The 19,943-nt window shown below is 54.1% G+C and overlaps 1 protein-coding gene across 1 annotated transcript; it reads left to right on the forward strand.

The window, feature by feature from the left end:
- Positions 1–12: 12 nt before the first annotated feature.
- MCM2 (minichromosome maintenance complex component 2) lies at positions 13–19,943 on the forward strand. The gene is made up of 16 exons (XM_036911588.2): positions 13–146; positions 994–1,226; positions 4,257–4,432; positions 4,524–4,784; positions 5,509–5,728; positions 5,941–6,148; positions 7,851–7,985; positions 8,299–8,490; positions 14,233–14,326; positions 15,106–15,356; positions 15,502–15,628; positions 16,211–16,323; positions 17,184–17,435; positions 18,187–18,369; positions 18,599–18,754; positions 19,159–19,943. Exons 1-16 carry the CDS (start codon positions 141–143, stop codon positions 19,267–19,269), a joined length of 2,718 nt encoding a protein of 905 aa, XP_036767483.2. The 5' UTR covers positions 13–140; the 3' UTR covers positions 19,270–19,943.

Below are 19,943 nucleotides of genomic sequence, written 5' to 3' on the forward strand. Positions count from 1 at the left end.
GCGCCAGCTTGACACACTAGACGCTTACGTCATGGCGCCATGTTCTTTCCTGCGCTTCCCGGGTTTACGCAGGTCACGTGAACCACTTTTCGCGCGAAAACTGCTTGCTCTGGAGGAGCGGAGAGGCGCACGGCGCTGCGATGGCGGTGAGCGCGCGGTTGCGGGGCGTGCGGAGGGTCCCCGTGGGCTTACGAGTGTGCCGGGCGGGAGACGTGGGGGTGGGCGGACGCGGATGGGCCCCGCGCCTGCTCGTGTGCAGGGCTTGAGGCGTGCGCCGGGAACAGGGCCGCGGAGGTGCGCGCTTCTGGTCCTCCGGCCCTCGCTCTGCCCCCGCCCCGCCCGGGATCGGTCCTCCAGATGAGCTTGGGCCCGTGGGGTCTGGTTTGGGGCAGATTTCTCTCCTTTACTCTGCTCTTGAGGGGTCTGCAAAGCCAGCGAGCCCCTCATCGCTCTAGGCTGTCCGGTGATGCCTCCTGCCCCAACCTGGGAGCGCAGGGTTGCCTAAGCGGGGCTCAGCCCGCCCCGGTCACTGGTTTATCCACTCCACTCCACACACGCGTTTAGGGCGCCCTCACTATGCCTAGTTCATGTCTTTGTGCACTTCTTATTGTAATATTTCTTGTGTTTTTTATTGTCTGTTCCCTCCACCAGTCTGCAAATTCCAGTCCAGATCTCTTATGTCTTGGTCACTGACACGTTGTGGGTGCTCAACTGGGTGGGAATTCATACTTAAGTGGGAGGAGTAAATGATGAACAAGTACGTAAATGATTTGGCATGGAGGAGCACAGGGTGATGAGTGAGCTGAGTTTGAGGAAGTGATACTTGAGCTGGCGCCTGTCTGTTGGGAAGCCACTGGCTCACAGAGCATTCTATGCAGATGGAACAGCAAGTGCAAAGCCTTGACACTGGAAGGGATTTGGAGTGTAGAACAGGGTCATGGTCACCTTAGAGGAAGCCAAGTCAGCCCTCACTTTTGTGTACTTCTCTCACAGGATTCATCTGAGTCCTTCACCGGTGCATCCAGCCCGGCCCAGCGTCGGCGGAGCAATGATCCTCTCGCCTCCAGCCCTGGGCAGAACTCACGACGCACAGATGCCCTGACCTCCAGCCCTGGTCGTGACCTCCCGCCATTTGAGGATGAGTCCGAGGGGCTACTAGGCACAGAGGGGCCCCTGGAGGAAGAGGAAGAGGATGGAGAGGAGCTTATCGGAGATGGCATGGAGAGGTATTTTTATTCAAGGCCCTGCACCCAACAGACAGTTTTGCAGAGAGCCCACTGTGTGTCCAGCCAGCAGCCTTCTTTTGAGTGCTAGGAAAGCAGACGAATCAGTGTTTGAGCGCACCTGGGTGCAGGGTCTGGGGAGAGGCAGGCATGTTCACGGAGCCACAGTGTAGGTCCACATGACTTGCTGTGTCTTAGAGTAGAACCTAGGGCCTGCATAAGCCCAGCTCCATGAGATGTGCACCCCAGGGGTGCAAGGGGCTCTGATCTAGTGGACCACATCAGGGATCCCAGCTGGGAAGGACAGGAAGCAGGCAACTGAGTGTTCTTCTACAAACTTCAAAGATATAGGGTGGGAAGGAGTCAAGATTTAGATTCAAATCACCAAATGTTTATTGTGCCTAATCTGTACCAGACCCTGTGTTAGATGCTTTCACACTTACTTGTAAACATTCAAACTTGTATTACAGGTTATCGAGGTTTAAGGCTAAGACAGTGGGGAACCTTAGCAGTGAGCAAGATTAGATTTCTGCTGCTGCCTCACCCTGAATTTCTGACCAGGTTTTGTGGGTATTAGTAGACTTGTGTGAACACCCGAGCTCATGGAGATTCTCCTTTGGGGCCTTTCCTTACTCTGACTCAGGAGTGCCGCCAAACTTGGTGTGTATGAGGCCAACCCACAGTGCACAGTGTGTGTGTGGGGTGCCCTCTGTGAGCCGTCCAAGGGGCTTTCAAGGGCACCCTGGACCATTCGGGTCTTTAAGCGCTGGCACCCTAGATGGTGAGCCTGGGTGTGTGCAGTATATGCCAGACTGGAAGAAAAGGAGTCTTTGAACACATCAGCCCTGGGCGGCTTCCCTGTTGTGCACTGTGCAGATGCGCAGGCTGGAACTGAACATTTCCTTATTGGGAAATTCATCCCCTTTAGGTCCCCTGTTTACAGTTAATCCTAGTTCCCATCCCCCTCCTCACCCCTAGGCAACCAGTCTACTTACATTACCTACAATAATCTTTCCTTTTAAATTTGCCAGTTCTGGCCATGTCATATAAACAGAATCATGTAATGAATGGCCTTTTGCAAGGGGCTTCTTCCTGTGATAGTGTGTACTGGTGCTCCTTCTGTTCTGTGGCTAGGTAATATGCTTTGTACACATAGACCACATTTTATTTATCCATTTATCAGCTGGGAACGTTTGGGTTCTGTGCACTTTTGGACTCGTGAATAATGATGCTGTGAAATTTTTGTATGAACATAAGTTTTCGGTTCTCTTAGGCATTTATCTAGGGATGGAATTGCTGGATCATGTGATTACTCAACGGTTAATCTTTTCAGGAACCACCAGACCATTTTCCAAAACATCTGCCCCATTCCCATGAGTGGCATATGAAGGTTCCGATTTCTCCACGTTCTCATAAATTTTGATTATATTACACTTTCCTATTTTCTGGGTTTTGATAGTAGCCATCTTAATGGGCATGAGGTGGCATCTCATGGGAGTTTTGACCTGCATTTCTCTGGTGATTGATGATGTGGAGCATCCTGTCATGTGCTTATTGACCACTTGGATACCTTTGGAGAAATGTCTTCCTATCCTTTGCCTGTTCTATAATGGGATTACTTAACTTTTTATTACTGAGTAGTAAAGCTTTTTAGAATTTATTCTGGGTACAAGTCCTTTATCAGATACATGATTTGCAGATATTTTCTCCTCAATCTGTGGCTTATCTTTTTCATTTTTCATTTTCAGGGGTGTCTTTTGAGGCACAAAAGTTTTATATTTTGATGAAGTCCAGTTTGTCAAAAAAAAAAATTTTCTGGACCAGTTAGAATCTGAGGGCATTTCATGTGACTTAAAATTCTAGGAGAGTCAGACAGATACCTTTACACCGAGGACATGTAAGAATTCAGAAACAGACCAGCCCGGAAATTTACCTGGCTCTGGGTTCTGTTTCTGGCATCAGTGGTGGGATTACTTCTTCTGAGAGTGTAGTTTGACAGAGTTTGCTGCAAAAAAAAATAACCAGTTCTCCTAATTGCCAGTTACCCAGAAAAGGGGGAGAATTCAAGAGGACCGTCTTAGGGAGGCCATGCAGAGGCCCATGTCAGGGAACAAGCCAGCCATTTGTGGTGGGACTGTATTTTGACATCCAGCTCTGCCAAGCAGCCACTGGCAAAAATCCTTTCCTGCCTAATCCTCAGTTCCCTCCTCCTTCGGGGGCGTGGGTGATGTCTGCCTCTCAGACTCGCATGGAGGAAAGCGGTGCTTTGCTCTCCGTGGGTTCCTTGTTAAGGCACTGTTCCCCTTCACATATCTGAGTGCTGCCATTGTGGAAAATGGGTCCTTCAAGGTCTTGGAGTAGCTGAGAGGGCAGTGGGCAGGCACTTCAGAGAGGCTGCTTTGGCTGGTGTGAACTGCAGGCCTTCCCGGGACTCCCCGGGGGTTGAGGCGGCCTTGAAGGAGAAGGTGGAGGGAGCATCCCTTCCCTGCGTGGAGCTGGGCGTGGCTCTCTGGAAGGCCTTCCTCCTGAAGGCAAAATTCCTTTTTCTTATTGCTCGCTCAGCACTGTGTGGAGAACACCCCCCCACACTTTTTTTATTGTGGTAAAATACACTTCACATAAAATCGACCATCCTAGCCAACGTAAGTGTCCAGTTCAGCAGCATTAGGTATGTTCCTGTTCTGTGACCATCCCCACCACCCACCCAGAGCTTTTGCATCTTCCCAAACTGAATTACACAGTATTTATCCATCTGTGTCTGGCTCATTTCACTGAGCACAGTGTCCTCAAGGTTCCTCCATGCTGTAGCACATGTCAGATGTTTCCACCCTTTAGGAAACTGAATGACATTCCATTGCATGGAGAGGCCACACTTCGCTGGTCTGTTGCAGGTCCTTTTTGAGCCTTTTATGTTCCTGGCAGGAGCCTCCTCAGGCCTACCCAGGCCAGGGCTCCTGAGCCTTCTGGAGGGGGGTGGAGGGGGTTGTTTTGCTTTTTCTAGTACTAACAGGGTCCATTTGGGGGCTCTGTCAGGGACTACCGTGCCATCCCAGAGCTGGACACCTACGAGGCCGAGGGACTGGCCCTGGACGATGAAGATGTCGAGGAACTGACGGCCAGTCAGAGGGAAGCGGCGGAGAGAGTCATGCGGCAGCGGGACCGGGAGGCTGGCCGGGGCCTGGGCCGCATGCGCCCCGGGCTCCTGTACGGTAGGTGCTGATGTCTGCACCCCCGAGGGGCTGGCCTTGGCTCCCAGCATCCCAGGAAGACGTCACTCAAAGGCATCACTTCCATCCCCAGACAGCGACGAGGAGGACGAGGGGCGCCCTGCCCGGAAGCGCCGCCAGGTGGAGCGGGCCACCGAGGACGGCGAGGAGGACGAGGAGATGATCGAGAGCATCGAGAACCTGGAGGACCTCAAGGGCCATTCGGTGCGCGAGTGGGTGAGCATGGCGGGCCCCCGGCTGGAGATTCACCACCGCTTCAAGAGCTTCCTGCGCACCCACGTGGATGGCCACGGCCACAACGTTTTCAAGGAGCGCATCAGCGACATGTGCAAAGGTGTGGCTTCTGCGCCCCGGGTCTCAGCTTCTGCAGCGTGTTTGGTGGAGACATAAAGTGCAGGGGATTTTTTGACTTGCCTCATAGACAGGAGCTTGGACCTGAAGCCTGAGGTGTCTGTCTTCAGACAAAAGCAAGCAGATACGAAAAAAAGCAGCGCATGATTGCCCTAGAATTCTCCAGCTGACTGTTCAGGGGCCACATCTGGCCAAGAAGTGTTCTTTGGCAAAATAAAATTTGGCAGGTTACATAAAAATCTGGATTACTACTTTGATCAGAATGTAGAAGCATTTCTGTGGGACAGGAATTAATTTTAAAAGGAGCCATGCAAATCTTGGTTCCCTGCCATCCCCTCCATTCCCTCTGTCTTATATTTGACACGGTTGACTCATAAGTTCCTTCCTCTCTCTTCCTTGGCTGCATTTAGAGTTTGCAGCCTGCTGTATTGGGCCCCCTACATGCATTATTTTACTTCCCCAGCAATTTCATGTACCAGGTGACATCCCCACTTTGCAGATTGGGAAGTTGAGTCTCAAGATCTATCACTTACTAAGTCACTTGGCTAAAGCAAGGTGGACCTAGAAGTGAGATCTGGGCTTTCCAGCTCAAAGTCAAGTATTTGGGTGGGCAGACCTGCCTCCTCATGTGGTAAGATGGAAATCGCCTCCTTTGGCCCCAGCCAAGCTCAGTACTTGGTCTCTCTTCCCATCTCACCTGCCCCTAGAGAACCGGGAGAGCCTGGTGGTGAACTACGAGGACCTGGCGGCCAGGGAGCATGTCCTGGCCTACTTCCTGCCAGAGGCACCGGCCGAGCTGCTTCAGATCTTCGATGAGGCTGCCCTGGAGGTCGTGCTGGCCATGTATCCCAAGTACGACCGCATCACTGACCACATCCACGTGCGCATCTCGCACCTGCCCCTGGTGGAGGAGCTGCGCTCGCTGAGGTGAGCTGAGGGCGGTGGTGGGGTGGGCGGGCTGTGGCTATGGAGCATCCTCGCCCCCTGAGTTCTGGCTTGCACAGGGCTGTGATGGGATGGATCTGGTGGTGGCTGGGCCCTGGATTTGGGGGATTGTGTGTTGGAATGCCCTGACCTGTACAGAGGGCATGGGTCAGGCGTCAGGGCTCTGGGCCCCTGACATCCCCTGGTCCCTGCAGGCAGCTGCATCTGAACCAGCTGATCCGCACCAGTGGGGTGGTGACCAGCTGCACGGGCGTCCTGCCGCAGCTCAGCCTGGTCAAATACAACTGCAACAAATGTAGCTTCGTGCTGGGGCCTTTCTGTCAGTCCCAGAATCAGGAGGTGAAGCCGGGCTCCTGCCCCGAGTGCCAGTCAGCTGGCCCCTTCGAAGTCAACATGGAAGAGGTGAGAGCCTGCTCCTGACTGTCCTTCCGTGGGCAAGTGCGCAGGGCCTGCCCACCCCATAGCTCTTCTGAGGACCAGCCAGGGTGGCTTTAGGCAGTATAGAATTGCGTTCCCTGCCATCGGAACCAGCCTGAGGGAACCAGATCTGTCTTGCCAGCCTGTTTGGTTTGGTTCCCATGGTGTTTTCAAGAATTCAAGCCAATATTTAGAAGCCAGACAACTTAGTTAAAATGTCAAAGCTTACGGCTTTTCTCAGAGAATGGTGCGGCCTGACAAATGGGCCCCCTTTTTGCCGGCTGCCCCCTTAGCGGGGCACCTGCTTTCCAGTGCATCACTGACATGGGGCGCTGCAGCCCCATCCAGACTGCCTCTTGACACTTTCTGGTACCTTCCTTTCTGTGGGCCTTTCCTTGGGGGCCCCTGGATTGTAACCACCTCAAACACTGTGCTGTATTCAGGGCATCCTGCCAAAAGCCTCTGGGCTTTGGGACTTGGGCACATCAGAGGTGCCTTTATGCTTGAGTGACCTCACCTGTATGGCTGGGGGGCAGGGGTCATCACAGGATGGGTGATGGACACCCAGACTCCATTCACTGCCTTGCTGTGAGTGTTGGTGGCCCAGCTCTCACTGCTGTACACTTCCGAGAAGGGCCCGAGCTGGAGCCGCCTTGCCAGGGAGTGCCTGGGAGATTATGCTTGTGGCAGCCCACAGCCAAAGACCTGTTTTCTTTAAAAGGTCAAGTGCATCTTGCTTGGGGGGGACAGCTGTACGGCTGGACTTGAGCTGAGCCCGCGCTTTGTCCAGGGTTTTCCCCGACGCTGTCTCACTTGCCCTCCTCTATGGGGTCCACCTTCACAGAAGTTTGTTGCACAAGAGCAGAGTTGCAAGCTCAGTTTCTGAAGTACCTGGACAGTAACTAGTAGAGGATCCAAAAGCGTAGCTGAAATTTCTGGAATATTCTCTGGGTGCCTAGTGGTGGGTAGGTGATATGTGGTGTAGTCGTTATCACATCCTGTAAGGTGGGTGCTGTTACCCCGTTTTGCCAATGGAATAAACTGGCTGAGGTCACCCAGCAGGAAGTGGCCCAAAGGATAAGAAAGAACTCAGGTGTTTGGATCCAGAGCATGTGCTTTTAAGGGCTGTATTCTGTGGCTTCTTTTCTAGACAGTAAGTGAAATAGTAGATGTCACATTATACACCACAATGCTGGCAGGTGACTTGACAATAAGAGCCCCCACTTAGTGTAGCTCATATTTCTTGGGCATTGGTTTAAGTGTCTTTTAGGAGTGACACGATTTTGTCCTCACCGTGAGGTTGGATTTGCAGTGTTAGTGTCCCTGTTCTTCAGGACACGCCTGCGGAGAGGAGGTCACTTGCCTAGAGTCACACAGCTCAAGCCACAGAGCCAGGATCTGAACCCACGCAGCCTGGCTCCAGCACCCATAAACACGAGGACTCAGCCATCGGGCCTCTAACAGGTGCTCGATCGTGAGCAGTCAGGAGACATCCAGAGGGGTGGAGGCAGGGGCAGGGACGGTCCACTGATGTGCTAGCCACAGTGCTGTCTGGCTCCGTTTCCTAGCCAGGAGGTGGAAATAACGCTGCTGGTTCTCAGGGCCATGACCAAGGTCAGGTGATAGAATAAGCAGAGTCTCTGCCGCGCGGGGACGGCCCCTGTGCCCTTCTGTTTGTCCCACGCAGACCGTCTATCAGAACTACCAGCGCATCCGAATCCAGGAGAGTCCCGGCAAAGTGGCGGCCGGCCGGCTGCCCCGCTCCAAGGATGCTATTCTCCTCGCCGACCTGGTGGACAGCTGCAAGCCAGGAGATGAGATAGTAGGTGGCAGGAGCGGGCTGGGAGGGAGCCAGGCTGCCGAGGAAATCGGCGTGGGCCTTTGTGGTGGGGAGAGGGCCCATGGGAACCAGGCTGAGGTCAGTTCTTTGTCCCTGGTTGAAGAGCTTCCCTCCTCAGAATGAGCCGGCCAGTTGGAATGTCGGGTTGAAGAGTAGTTTTGCTTTTGCATTGTGCTGAGTTTCCCATCCTGGTGCCTGTGGCGTGGAGGACTTGGGTGAGGCCAGTGTGGAGGCGGGCCTGGCTCCCGCAGCTGCCCAGGTTGGCCCTTCTGACCGCATGGTGCCCCCTGCCCAGGAGCTGACCGGCATCTACCACAACAACTATGATGGCTCCCTCAACACTGCCAATGGCTTCCCCATCTTTGCCACCGTCATCCTAGCCAACCACGTGGCCAAGAAGGACAACAAGGTGGCCGTGGGGGAGCTGACCGACGAGGACGTGAAGATGATCACCAGCCTCTCCAAAGACCAGCAGATCGGCGAGAAGGCAGGTGGTCTCCCAGGAGGAGGGGGTGGTGGTGGGCACCTGGGGTTGGCTGCTGCTCCAGGCTGCCCCTGAGACCTCTGTCCTGATACCTGGCTCCTGGGCCCCTTCCTACTCTTTTCCTTCCCAGCATCAGCCCTGTAAACTTGCCCTGACAGGAGCCCTGTACTGCAGAGAGCAGCGCGAATGGGGCATCAGGGATCAAGCTCTCTGACCCGTATCCCCACCCAGTTAGGACAGGGCTCTGCTAAGGAGTCGAGGTCCTCTCACGCCCGGGCTCGGAGTGGGAAGGGAGGCATTGCAGTGGGAAAACTCACCTCAAGTGGGTGTCCCTAGGGTGACTGCTACCAACAGTCTCTGGGGAGAATATCTCCCCAATATGCTTCGGTTTGGTTTTTAATTGTAGACCTTTTCCTGAAGGTTGGAGAGATGGGGGTTTACGTTGCAGAAATACAAATGACAAATGTCTATTCAGGCACTCGGGTGCATCAACTCCCAGGTTGCTAAGGGTTCTAAAGTTCATGGTCCTCCTGCTCTTCCTCCCTTCCTTCCTCCTCTTCCTCAGCCCTCCCTGTGTTTTCTTCATGCACAACCATGGAGCCCTCTTGCCCCTGCTCTTCTGCTGCTGGAGAGCCAGGCCCTCTGTTTACAGGGGTCAGTTCACATTCTGGTTGGCTTGTTGAGCGAATGGCATCCTGCCCTTTGTGGTCTGTGAACTCCCCGAGGGCAGGGCCATGTCTGACACACTCACCTGTCACGTCTCCCTGGGCTCCCTTTGTGTTAGTGTGCCACAGATTTGGGGGTGTTCGCGGGAGAGGCGGGGGTCTCCCCAACACTGGGAGACAAGAACTTCAGTCCTACCAAACTAAAGAACTAGGTCCTTGAACACCTTCTGGGACCACATTCTGGGAGCTTGTTAAGAAGTCAGATATAGTCCTGGTCCTCTCGGGGCCCATTTTATCAGGGTTCCCGGTCATAAGAAAGCAAATAGGGTCTTTTCATGACATGAGTAACATGGGAAAAAAAGTGATTCTTTGCTACCCACTTTTCTGCACTTACCACTCCCAGAAGAAAATTCATGCTAACGTGAAGGACACTTCTTCAGTCTCAGTGGAGGATTTGAGCTGGTTTCTCCAGGGATGGTAGACTCCACCCCGCCTGTGCCCTGTGCGTACATCAGTGTGTGCACAGGACCTGACATGCTGAAGAGCGGCATGCTTCTAGGACACACTGCTAATGCCCTCCTTCCTCTGCTTGGACTTTCAGCCACTGATTCCCACTCTGTGGGTTGAGGAGACTGGGAAATCTGGAGACAAGAGGGGAGCAGACACAGGGGGTCTGGACGTTACCCAGGGTGTCAGACAAGGCCATGTGTGCCTGTGCCCCAGACTTCCAGAGCTACTCACTGTTGCCTAAACGTGGAAGGCTCTGCCATGCTTCTGTGCCTTCGTTCCTGCTACTTTTGTCTGCTTTTCTCCCCTGTTCATCTAGCCGACAACCCCAGGCAGACACATGCCGATAGCATGGTGCTGACTGTCCAATTTCACGTATCTCTCCACATACTCACACAGTGGTTCCCTGGGTAGAAGAGGATGATAACTCTGCATGGCACCTTTCTGAGCCCTGGAGGGAAGGAGGACTGGGTGACAGCAGGGAGGGTTGATTTGCACTGGCATTCATCCTTCCTCCACTGTCAGGGTACATACTCTACCAACAACTTGGACAGAGATATAGAAGGCACAGTCAGCAAATTCAGGGACAAATCAGAGAGATGACAGACAAGATCCAGAAATGATCAGACTTTTTTGAACTATTCAAGCCCGAGGCTTGTGAAGTAGTGGCCCGTGGGCCACATCCAGCCTCCTAACAGGTTTTGTTCAGTTGGTTTGTGACTTTCTTTTCTTTTTGAATTAATTATCCTTTAGAAATCAGGAGATTTCATGTAAAAATCTGGACATCCAGGGTTTTGCCAATCCAGGTGTCCCTCGGTACTGGTTATGTGTTTCTAGCACCACCGGGGCTGTGGCTGCTGCCCTTTGGGACAAGGCGTGCCCCCTCCTGGTCACCCCAGCCACCCACTCACTGCCCTATTCACTCCAGCATGCTTACCTCAAGTTGGCAGCCTGGTCTGCCTTCTGTGGGCATTTGACTTCGTGGGCCCTGGTCCCTCATAGGATGTGTGTCACACCTCACCCTTTGATTTTAAAGAACTGACAGGAGAGTCATGCAGTCTGAAGCCAGACTTCCTAGGTTTGGATTCTGGCCTAATCCTTTGTATCATCAGATGAACTGTCCCTTTCAGTAAGGAGACGATGAAAGTATGTGCTCGCAGAGCTATGATAGGGATGAAATAGGTGAACACACGTGAATGCTCAGCAGGTAGAGTGCCCAGCTGTCATTATTTCAGGTTGTTAACAAAACTTAAGCTCTTTGTACAAAAACTGGATGGAGCACCCAGGACAGCATATGTGAAAAGCGTAGAGAACCAAAGGAGGATAAAAATAGCTTTGGGCTGGCACACTAGGTATCTCTTGGGCATTGTGTGGTGCTCACAGTGGCTGCGTGGCGCTGTGTGTGGGTGGGCCTCCCAAGCACTGATGGGCAGTGCACACACAGAATGAAGAGTGTGAGGCTCCAATGCAGAGGAATCGGGCTGGGTCCTGCCTCTGTCATTTAGGAGAAAATTATTTGACCTGAGGCTTGGTGATTTTCCTCCTCTGTGACCTGGAGGAACCAGGGTAGTTACGCTATTTCAGTGGAAGACTGCCTGGGTTATCACCCCGCAGGTCTGGGTTTGACTTTACCCTTTCCGCGGCCACTAACCTGGCCTGTGGGTGTAACTGGGTCAGCGACGGGGCCTAGCAACCCCATAGGCGTCGGCGTGGTAGCTCCTTGTCCTCCAGCCCCACAGGGAGGCCCGTTGGGTGCAGCCATTGCTTTATGGGAGAACCGAGCCTGGGAAGCTGCACTGCATGGCAGGCAGGGGGTGGGCCTGCTGCCCTCTGTCCTGGACGGAGAGGTTATCTCAATGGGCAAGGAGCTTGCTGTGAAAACAGCCCTGGGCAGCAGTCTGGGTCAGAGAAGCCAGGGCCAGGCAGTCTTGGCACGCCCACAGGATGTGGGGAGGATGTGAGATCAGAGGCAGGCTGTCTTTCCCAACACACCTGACAGAAAAGGGTTTAATGAGAGTCAGTTCGTGCCCTGAGCATGAACAGCTCACTTGGCCCTGTCAAGGTAACCTCCATGTAGTGATCCTGCAAGAAGGTGTCACCTGTGTCCCTTATCAATGAATCAGTTGAGGCGTGAGGGGTTACCTAAGTTGTCCATGTCACATAGCTAATCTGTGGCAGAGATGGTGTCGTCACATGGGCGGGCTGGCTTCAGTCCCTGCTCCATGTGGCTACGCTCTGCTCCCTAGCCCCACAGTGGCCCCAGCTGGGAGGGTGCACGTGTGAGTGTTTGGTGATTACGAGTTCTGTGGAGCACCATAGCCCACGTCCTGACCCGCGCTGTAAAACTTCTTATCTTAAAGATTTTCAGACGTGCACGTGGAGTTAATGAACCCCTGTAAACCCTTCACCAGTTTCACCCTGTAAACCCTTTGTCAGCCACAGCCAGTCATTTCCTCAGTACTGATGCCCACTGCCCCTCATTCTGAAGCAAATTCCAGACATAGCATTTCACCTGCAACTGTGTCAGCATGTCTCTCTAAAAGGCTCTCTCTTTACCAAACCACAGCGCCACCATCACACATAGTAGCTCCGTCACATCAACTATTTGTCCAGTGTCCACGGTTCCCCGAGCAAATCTTAACTTTTTTCTCTCTTCCATAACAATACTTGCAGTCAGTGTCCAAGTGGGCCCACATGTTGTGGTTTGTTGATCTGTCTTGTGAGTCTTGTAATCTTTAGGTTAGTTGACTGTTGCGATTTTTTGTGGAAGAAACTGGGTGGTTTGTCCTGCTGAGTTTTCAGAGTCGAGAAGCGGCTGATTATGTCCTCGCTGAGCATATTCCTCTGTCACCTGTTTCTGAAAACCGGCCCTTAGAAGCAGGCTTCATCAGACTCGGGGCCTTTTTCTGTTGGGCGCTGCTTTTCCTTTTTGGGTTGAGACTGTGGCAGGGTACTTCAGGGTGGACTTCAACGAGGAAGCAGACCCCATCTGCTTGTCTCTGTGATGTTAGGCTGAGCTCCTATAGGCAAACCAAAATAAATACTTTGTTATTTCCCTTTATGAATTTTGAAATAATGAACTGATTCAGAGTAACAAATGGTTCACCTCCCAGGGTGACCAGTGTCCCCACAAATTAATGGACTCATTGAGGTTTCGGAGCTACACTTAGCATCCAGGTGGTGATCCGAGTGTCCCATTTTTTGCCAGGTGAGCCTATTCCCATTAGCTCCTGCATCCTGTTGACAGGTCCCAGTCGTCTCTGACAGCTTGCTTACTAGCGTAAGATCCTGCAGGCTCCTCCTGTGTGCTTCCTGCCTCACACCTGGAATCGGCCCTTTCTCCAAAAAATCTGTGGGAAGTGTGACTTCGTTTCAGTGGGAAATAAGTGTTTAGAGACATAGTCCTCTCAATTCACCAGGCCCGGACCAGGGCTGGCCACTTAATGCTGTACAGCCTCTCATTCGGCTGGGTTTTGCAGTAAATTTTAGAGCCAAGGAATGAGCTAGTCAAGGTGTGCGTGTTGTGGAAACTGACCTCCACTCCTAGCTGCTTATAAAAAAATTATGGCAGGGGTCATTTCCAGGGGCACCACTGTGGTGGCAGTGGAGTGTGGCCATACACAGGAGAGACTGCTGACCCCCGCCTGGAGTTCCAGTTTACTCTTCCTGGGATCCCAGAGGGAACAACTCTCTGGCCTGGCAGGTGGTGCAGGCAGGAGAGCTGGACTCAGCTTAGTGGGCGCAGGTCTGTAACACTCTCGGTGCCCCATTCCCCTGGGGCCTGGTGCTTCCACCCCACCCGGCTCCAACGTGCAAAGAGAGGGGTTCATGTGTGCACAGGGCAGAAAGCACATCGATGCTGCAGGTAGAGGTGGAAGCTGCTTCCTACCAGCAAGACATTTATTTGATATCTCTTGCTTTATCTTTAAAATTCGTGCAGATTTTTAAGAGATTCTCCCCTTCCCTCCCTGACACCCACACGCACAGAAATGGAGAACTGTTCCACGACTTCCTGGTGGACCCATCTCCCAGATGCTCCATATCATTTTTTGCTGTCACAGTCCAGCCAGGCATTTTATAAACCTCTAGCGTAGCGCTCACACACTCCTGGGAAAGGAGTAGTGTCCTCTCTCTCTCCCATTTGAGGAAACTGAAGCTGAGGCAGGCCCGGCCCGCGTGAGGGCCCCCTCCTGCCTTCGTGTTGTCAGAGCCCACCCTCTGCTCACACGGTGCCCTGTCTCATGGGCCTGGGTCTTGCCTCCTCTCCACTCTTGCTCTGCAACCTTGGGGAATCCTTTCTGAAACAGGGCAGAGGGGGTCAGACCAAGGTCCTGTTAAGCTGTAAAGTTCTGTGGTTCTCAGGAAGAACCAACTAGTTGGAGGCCCAGAGCCAGCGAGCAGGGGGAGGGCCTGTTGGCGCCAGGGCTGGGAGACCTGCAGCAGCTGTGGCGCGGGCTGGAGATGTCCCCATTCCGTGAGGCCAGAGCCCAGGGTGACCTGCTGAGTATGTCACGTTGGCCAGACCCAGGGGCCGAGGTTCCCATCCCCACTGGCTTATCCTGCCTTCTTTCAGATCTTTGCCAGTATTGCACCTTCCATCTACGGGCACGAAGGCATCAAGAGAGGCCTGGCACTGGCTCTGTTTGGAGGGGAGCCCAAAAACCCAGGTGAGCAGCGCTGGGCACCATCTCCTTTCCTCTGCAGGCATTTCAGTGGGAGCCAGCATTTGGGGTGTCAGACAAGGTGGCTCTGCACTGAAAAGTTTGGGGCCGGGGAGAACCAGCATGTTGACCGATGACCGATGTGTGGCTCAGTCATTGGTGGGGGGCATAACCCATGGGTGTGGCATCTTGGACTGTTTAACTATAAAAATGATACATGAAGGTATATTTATGTTACATCCTCTTAAATTGTTAGAAGTCACAGAAAGGCTGGAGGCACCATTGACCAGCCTGTCTAATCCTGGCCCCCTCCCTGAAGCCCACTTTTCTGACCAGCGTGGTGTGTGCATAGCTGACCTGTATGTGGACGCTCACAGATTTGTGTTTACACAGAAAATGGGATTTTGTTACCTATGCATGTTTCTGTTGACAAGCAGTATTTCCTGCACCTGAGGCACCTTTTCTTGTTGGCACATACAGAACAAAGTCCTCCTAAGTTACTGTGTCATGGTCCACACAGTGTAGTGCATTTGGCCCTTCTAGTTGGAGAAGGTTTACCTCCGGTTTTTACACTCACAAAGCACATCTTTATACAAGCATCCTTGTATACCTGTTTCTCTGGGGTCAGCGCTCAGAAGTGGGAACTGCTGGTCCCAGGGTATTACATCCCTTTCTAGAAAGAGTATTGCTTTGCCATTTGGAATAAGCAGGCTGAGAAACTGGAGGTAATCCAGCAGTGCCTCCCTTTTGCCCCTCCCGCCCACTGCCGTCCCAACCTACTCCAGGTGGCAAGCACAAGGTGCGAGGGGACATCAATGTGCTCTTGTGTGGCGATCCGGGCACGGCCAAGTCTCAGTTCCTCAAGTACATCGAGAAGGTGTCCAGCCGCGCCATCTTCACCACCGGCCAGGGGGCGTCCGCGGTGGGCCTCACGGCATACGTCCAGCGGCACCCTGTGAGCAGGGAGTGGACCTTAGAGGCTGGAGCCCTGGTTCTGGCCGACCGAGGGGTGTGTCTCATCGATGAGTTTGACAAGGTGGGCCCCTGGGCCATGCTGCTGCTGCGATGCAGGGTGGCTGGCTTAGCCCTCGTGGGGGAGCCAGTGTTAGCTAATGAGGAGCGTTGGGACCTCATCCGAGAGGGCAGTCAGGGCAAGACTCCTGCGTTGGGGTTTCCTGCAGATGAATGACCAGGACAGAACCAGCATCCACGAGGCCATGGAGCAGCAGAGCATCTCCATCTCCAAGGCCGGCATCGTTACCTCCCTGCAGGCTCGCTGCACTGTCATCGCCGCCGCCAACCCCATAGGTATGCCGGGTGCCACAGCCCCTGGGGGACAGCACACAGAGGGATCCCACGCTCAGGAGTCAGGAGCCCAGGGCACCCCTCAGCCAGGCACAGGGTTGAAGAGGGAAGCGAGCAACAGAATGCCTTCCTCTCCTCCATTTCTGGCCTGGGAGAATGGAAGCTAGACTTGGGACTCCAGGGCTTTGTGTTGAGCTGTATCCTCAGAACCACACTTGGCCATAGTCCTCAGAGAATGGAGAAGGATCTAATGCATTGTCTGAGCTGGGGCTGAGTTGACTGTTGGTGTCAGCCAGCCCGCAGTGAAGAGCCCAGGTACCCTCGCCCACCTTCCTCATGGTTTTTCCTGCTGGGAGACTGTTAAGTGTTCTGTGTAAAGGCCATTTTCAGGCAGTTTCCTGGGAAAAGCCCTTTTCTCTGTCTTGTGCTAAGTGGCTGAGTGTCCGTTCTCTCCTGGTTCCTTTTCCAGAATCGTTTTCCCCTTTTGTCCCTGAAGCAAAGTGGGGCTGGAAAGAACTTTCCACAGTGAAGAGGGGAGCATCTGGGGTGCAGGAGCCCTGATGGAGAGACCCCTTTGTGTTACAGGAGGCCGCTATGACCCCTCGCTCACCTTCTCAGAAAACGTAGACCTCACAGAGCCCATCATTTCCCGCTTCGACATCCTGTGTGTGGTGAGGGACACGGTGGACCCAGTCCAGGTACACAGTCCGTGCCCTGGGCTCTGTGCGCCAAGTCTCCGGGACGCCGAGTGCAGCTCGGGGGCTGTGGTGTGCCCGATGCGGGGAAGGGGCACCGCACAGCATGCAGTAGTTTCTATTCTTCTTCTTGGGCCCACAGGTCCTTGATTTCTCTTTCCTTCCCAGTCCGCCCTGGCCACACACCTAGCATGGTACACACTCGGCCCCCTCATCCTGTTGGCCCTGCCGCCTGTGGCCACCTGCTTCTTTTCTGCTTCTCTGCTACAACCCAAGTCAGCGGTGCTACAGCATCTGGTGATTCGTGTTGGGCCTTTGCACTCAGCCCGCTTAGGCTTCTCCACCTAGAGGCCAGCTCATCTTTTGAAAGCCGAAGTCAGATCACGGGTCTCCTTTCAAAAACCTGCCAGCAGCTTTCTGCCGTGACCAGCAGAGAATCTGCCACCCCTGCTGTGGCTGCCGGCCTGTAGGACCTCTGTGCTCATCCTTCTGCTCCCTTCACACACCCCACCCTCTGTTCCCCTCAGAGGTGCCAGGCTTGCTCTCTTCTCGCCCTGGCATTCCCTTCTCGAAGACTCTCGTGTGACTGAGGCTCTGGCAGCCAGCTGGAGGGTCTCCTCTGCCCTGTTTCTCTCCGTAGCAGATCTTACTTTCTGCCGTTATTTTAAGAACTGTGTGTCTCCTGTCCCCTCCCTAGGAGGTGAGCTCCCTGGGGGCTTCGTCACGGTCCTCTTTTACCCCTAGCACCTGGTAGGCATAGGATATGTATTAAGAGAATGTCATTCTCAAGCACATACAGCTTTCAGGTACCCGCTGGGTCACGAGACTCACCCCACGACCTGCCCTCACCTGTGTTATCTTAGGACGAGATGCTGGCCCGTTTTGTGGTTGGCAGCCACATCAGACACCACCCCAGCAACCAGGAGGAGGGGGCGCCGGGCCGCAGAGGAGCCCCGGAGCCTGCCATGCCCAACACGTATGGTGTGGAACCCCTGCCACAGGAAGTGCTGAAGAAGTATGTCATCTATGCCAAGGAGAAGGTCCACCCCAAGCTCAACCAGATGGACCAGGACAAGGTGGCCAAGATGTATAGTGACCTGAGGAAAGAGTCCATGGTGAGGGCCCAGGGGCGGCCAGAGGACTGGGTGGGGTGCCAGGGGGCACACGGAAGCTGCCTCGTCCATGTGGTCAGTCAGGAGGTGCTGGAGGAGGACGGCCCCAAGGAACATGCTGCGCATGTGCCTTGGCCCTTTCCTAGGCGGAGCTTACTTAAGTGTGCATGCATTTGTCTCTCCTGAGGCAGAGGTCTTTTGATGGGCCACGGATTAACATCCTTATTGACTCTGCCTAAATCCCCATGATCACGTGGTCTGGGCTAGTTTGGTTCTTTCCACTGGGTGGAGTGGGAATGTGACGGTAGCAGGCAGGCGCTGAGATGTAGCATACTTGCAGGCCCCGTAATCTCCCCACCTAATAAGAGTAACTTGTTTTTTAACCTTTTAACTTTATTAGGCCTTTCAAAGCATTCAACTTAGTTTGCATAGAAATAACTTGCTTTTCTCAATGTTGTACTGGAGGGCACAGTACTTAGTTTCTGACAGTACTGAGTGCCACTGGCCACAGAGGGAACCCGCTCTGGCCTGCACACCAGTGATGGGGGAGAAGAGCGTACAGGCGCGGGAGGGCAGGCCACTAGCACCTTCCCCCTTGGAGGGGGACCGGGAAGTGTGAGCTCACCCCGTGGTTCCATGAGTGCTGCTGCAGTGGGACTGCTGGGTGGGCCTCCCTGTCTAGCCGCCAGCAGTGAGGCATCTCTTGTTCCTTGCCTCTCCTGGCTGAGAGAGCCTGACGCGTCCTTCCCTCCAGGCAACAGGCAGCATCCCCATCACGGTGCGGCACATCGAGTCCATGATCCGCATGGCGGAGGCCCACGCGCGAATCCACCTGCGTGACTATGTGATAGAAGACGACGTCAACATGGCCATCCGCGTGATGCTGGAGAGCTTCATCGACACGCAGAAGTTCAGCGTCATGCGCAGCATGCGGAAGGTGTGTGTGAGCCGAGGCTCAGGGCCTAGCACAGGAGGCCACAGCTGGGTGCCTCGAGACTCCGGCCTGCACGCCGGGCTTTGCCATCCGCCTGGCCACCCCATCCCCGACCTGGCTGCTCTGGCAGGTGGCGATGGGAGCATAGCAGAAATGGGCGCTGGCCGTCCTGTGGTACTCTGGGGGCCTGGCGGGGAGGCCTGTCATTTGACTCTTGCTGTTCTCCCTGCAGACGTTCGCCCGCTACCTTTCCTTCCGGCGTGATAACAATGAGCTGCTGCTCTTCATCTTGAAGCAGTTAGTGGCAGAGCAGGTGACATACCAACGTAACCGCTTTGGGGCCCAGCAGGACACCATCGAAGTTCCTGAGAAGGACTTGGTGGACAAGGTATGGGCAGGGAGGGGAGGGGAGGCGGGGGTCTGCCACCTGGGGAGCTGTCCGTCATGGGGGGGTGGGGCTGAAAGCCCTTGCTGGTCATTATGTGGATGGCCTTGCAGAAGAGCCACTCATTGAGTGTTCATAATGGGCTGGCAGCAGCCAGAGGAGCAGGCCTGTTCCCATCAGCCCACTTTACAGGGGAGACAGGCACAGGGCAACTAAGTAGCTTGCCCAAGTTCACAGGTGGTTGGGAGCCAAGATTTCAGCCCTGCATCTAGCTCCAGACCCCTACTCAGCGAGTCTCTGCTCTGCGTTATGCCTGCGTCCACACAAACTGCCTCAGTGCCCTGGGCCCAGGACTCTGGATGTGCGGCAGCCCACTCAGGGGACTCACTTGACGTTTCCCATTTTAGGCTCGTCAGATCAACATCCACAACCTCTCTGCCTTTTACGACAGCGAGCTCTTCAGGATGAACAAGTTCAGCCACGACTTGAGGCGGAAAATGATCCTGCAGCAGTTCTGAGGCCGGGCCGGCCAGTCCCAGTAGCTCGCCGGGATTCCAGCTGGGGAGTCAGATGCTGTTCTAGCTTCAGGGACGCAAAATGGAACCGCTGAGGCACGCCAAGTGTGCAGCCAGGGCTCGCATCTGAACCATCTGGCTTGCCCCACGGTGTCCTGGCTGCGGCTGGGGCCGGGAGTGGTGGTGTTCATTTCCTTGGCTCCACTTTGAGCATCTCGCACCACCATGTTGGGTGGGCCCACTTTGCTGGTGTTTCTCTTTTGGCAGCCGCCACCTGTGGGATGCTTGTCCCCTCTTCTTCCTGGGGTTGGCATCCCGTGTTGAGGATACCCAGTCTGTTTAGGTAACCAAGCACATAAGGGTGTTGGGAGAACTGTTGCCCTCTTGGTGTGACTTTGTGTGTTGCCTGCTTCTGCCGCTTCGGCGGAAGAACAAGGTCAGGGTATTTGGAGTGTTTCTGAGCTCTGTCCTGCAGGTTTCTCTAGGCTCTGTGAGTAAACGCCTGGGCGGAAGGGAGCGCAGCCTGTCCACACAGCCCCGTTGTCCCCTAGTGGGACCATCCATCACCATTACTGTTAGTCTGCTCTCTCCTACCTGACCGATTCCCCATTCTCATTGTTCATACATTCAATTTTTGTTGTGGTTTTAATTTTTAATAAAATGAAGTCAAATCTCAA

Source organism: Manis pentadactyla, chromosome 1 (assembly GCF_030020395.1).
Source record: "Manis pentadactyla isolate mManPen7 chromosome 1, mManPen7.hap1, whole genome shotgun sequence".
Taxonomy (NCBI): Eukaryota; Metazoa; Chordata; class Mammalia; order Pholidota; family Manidae; genus Manis; species Manis pentadactyla.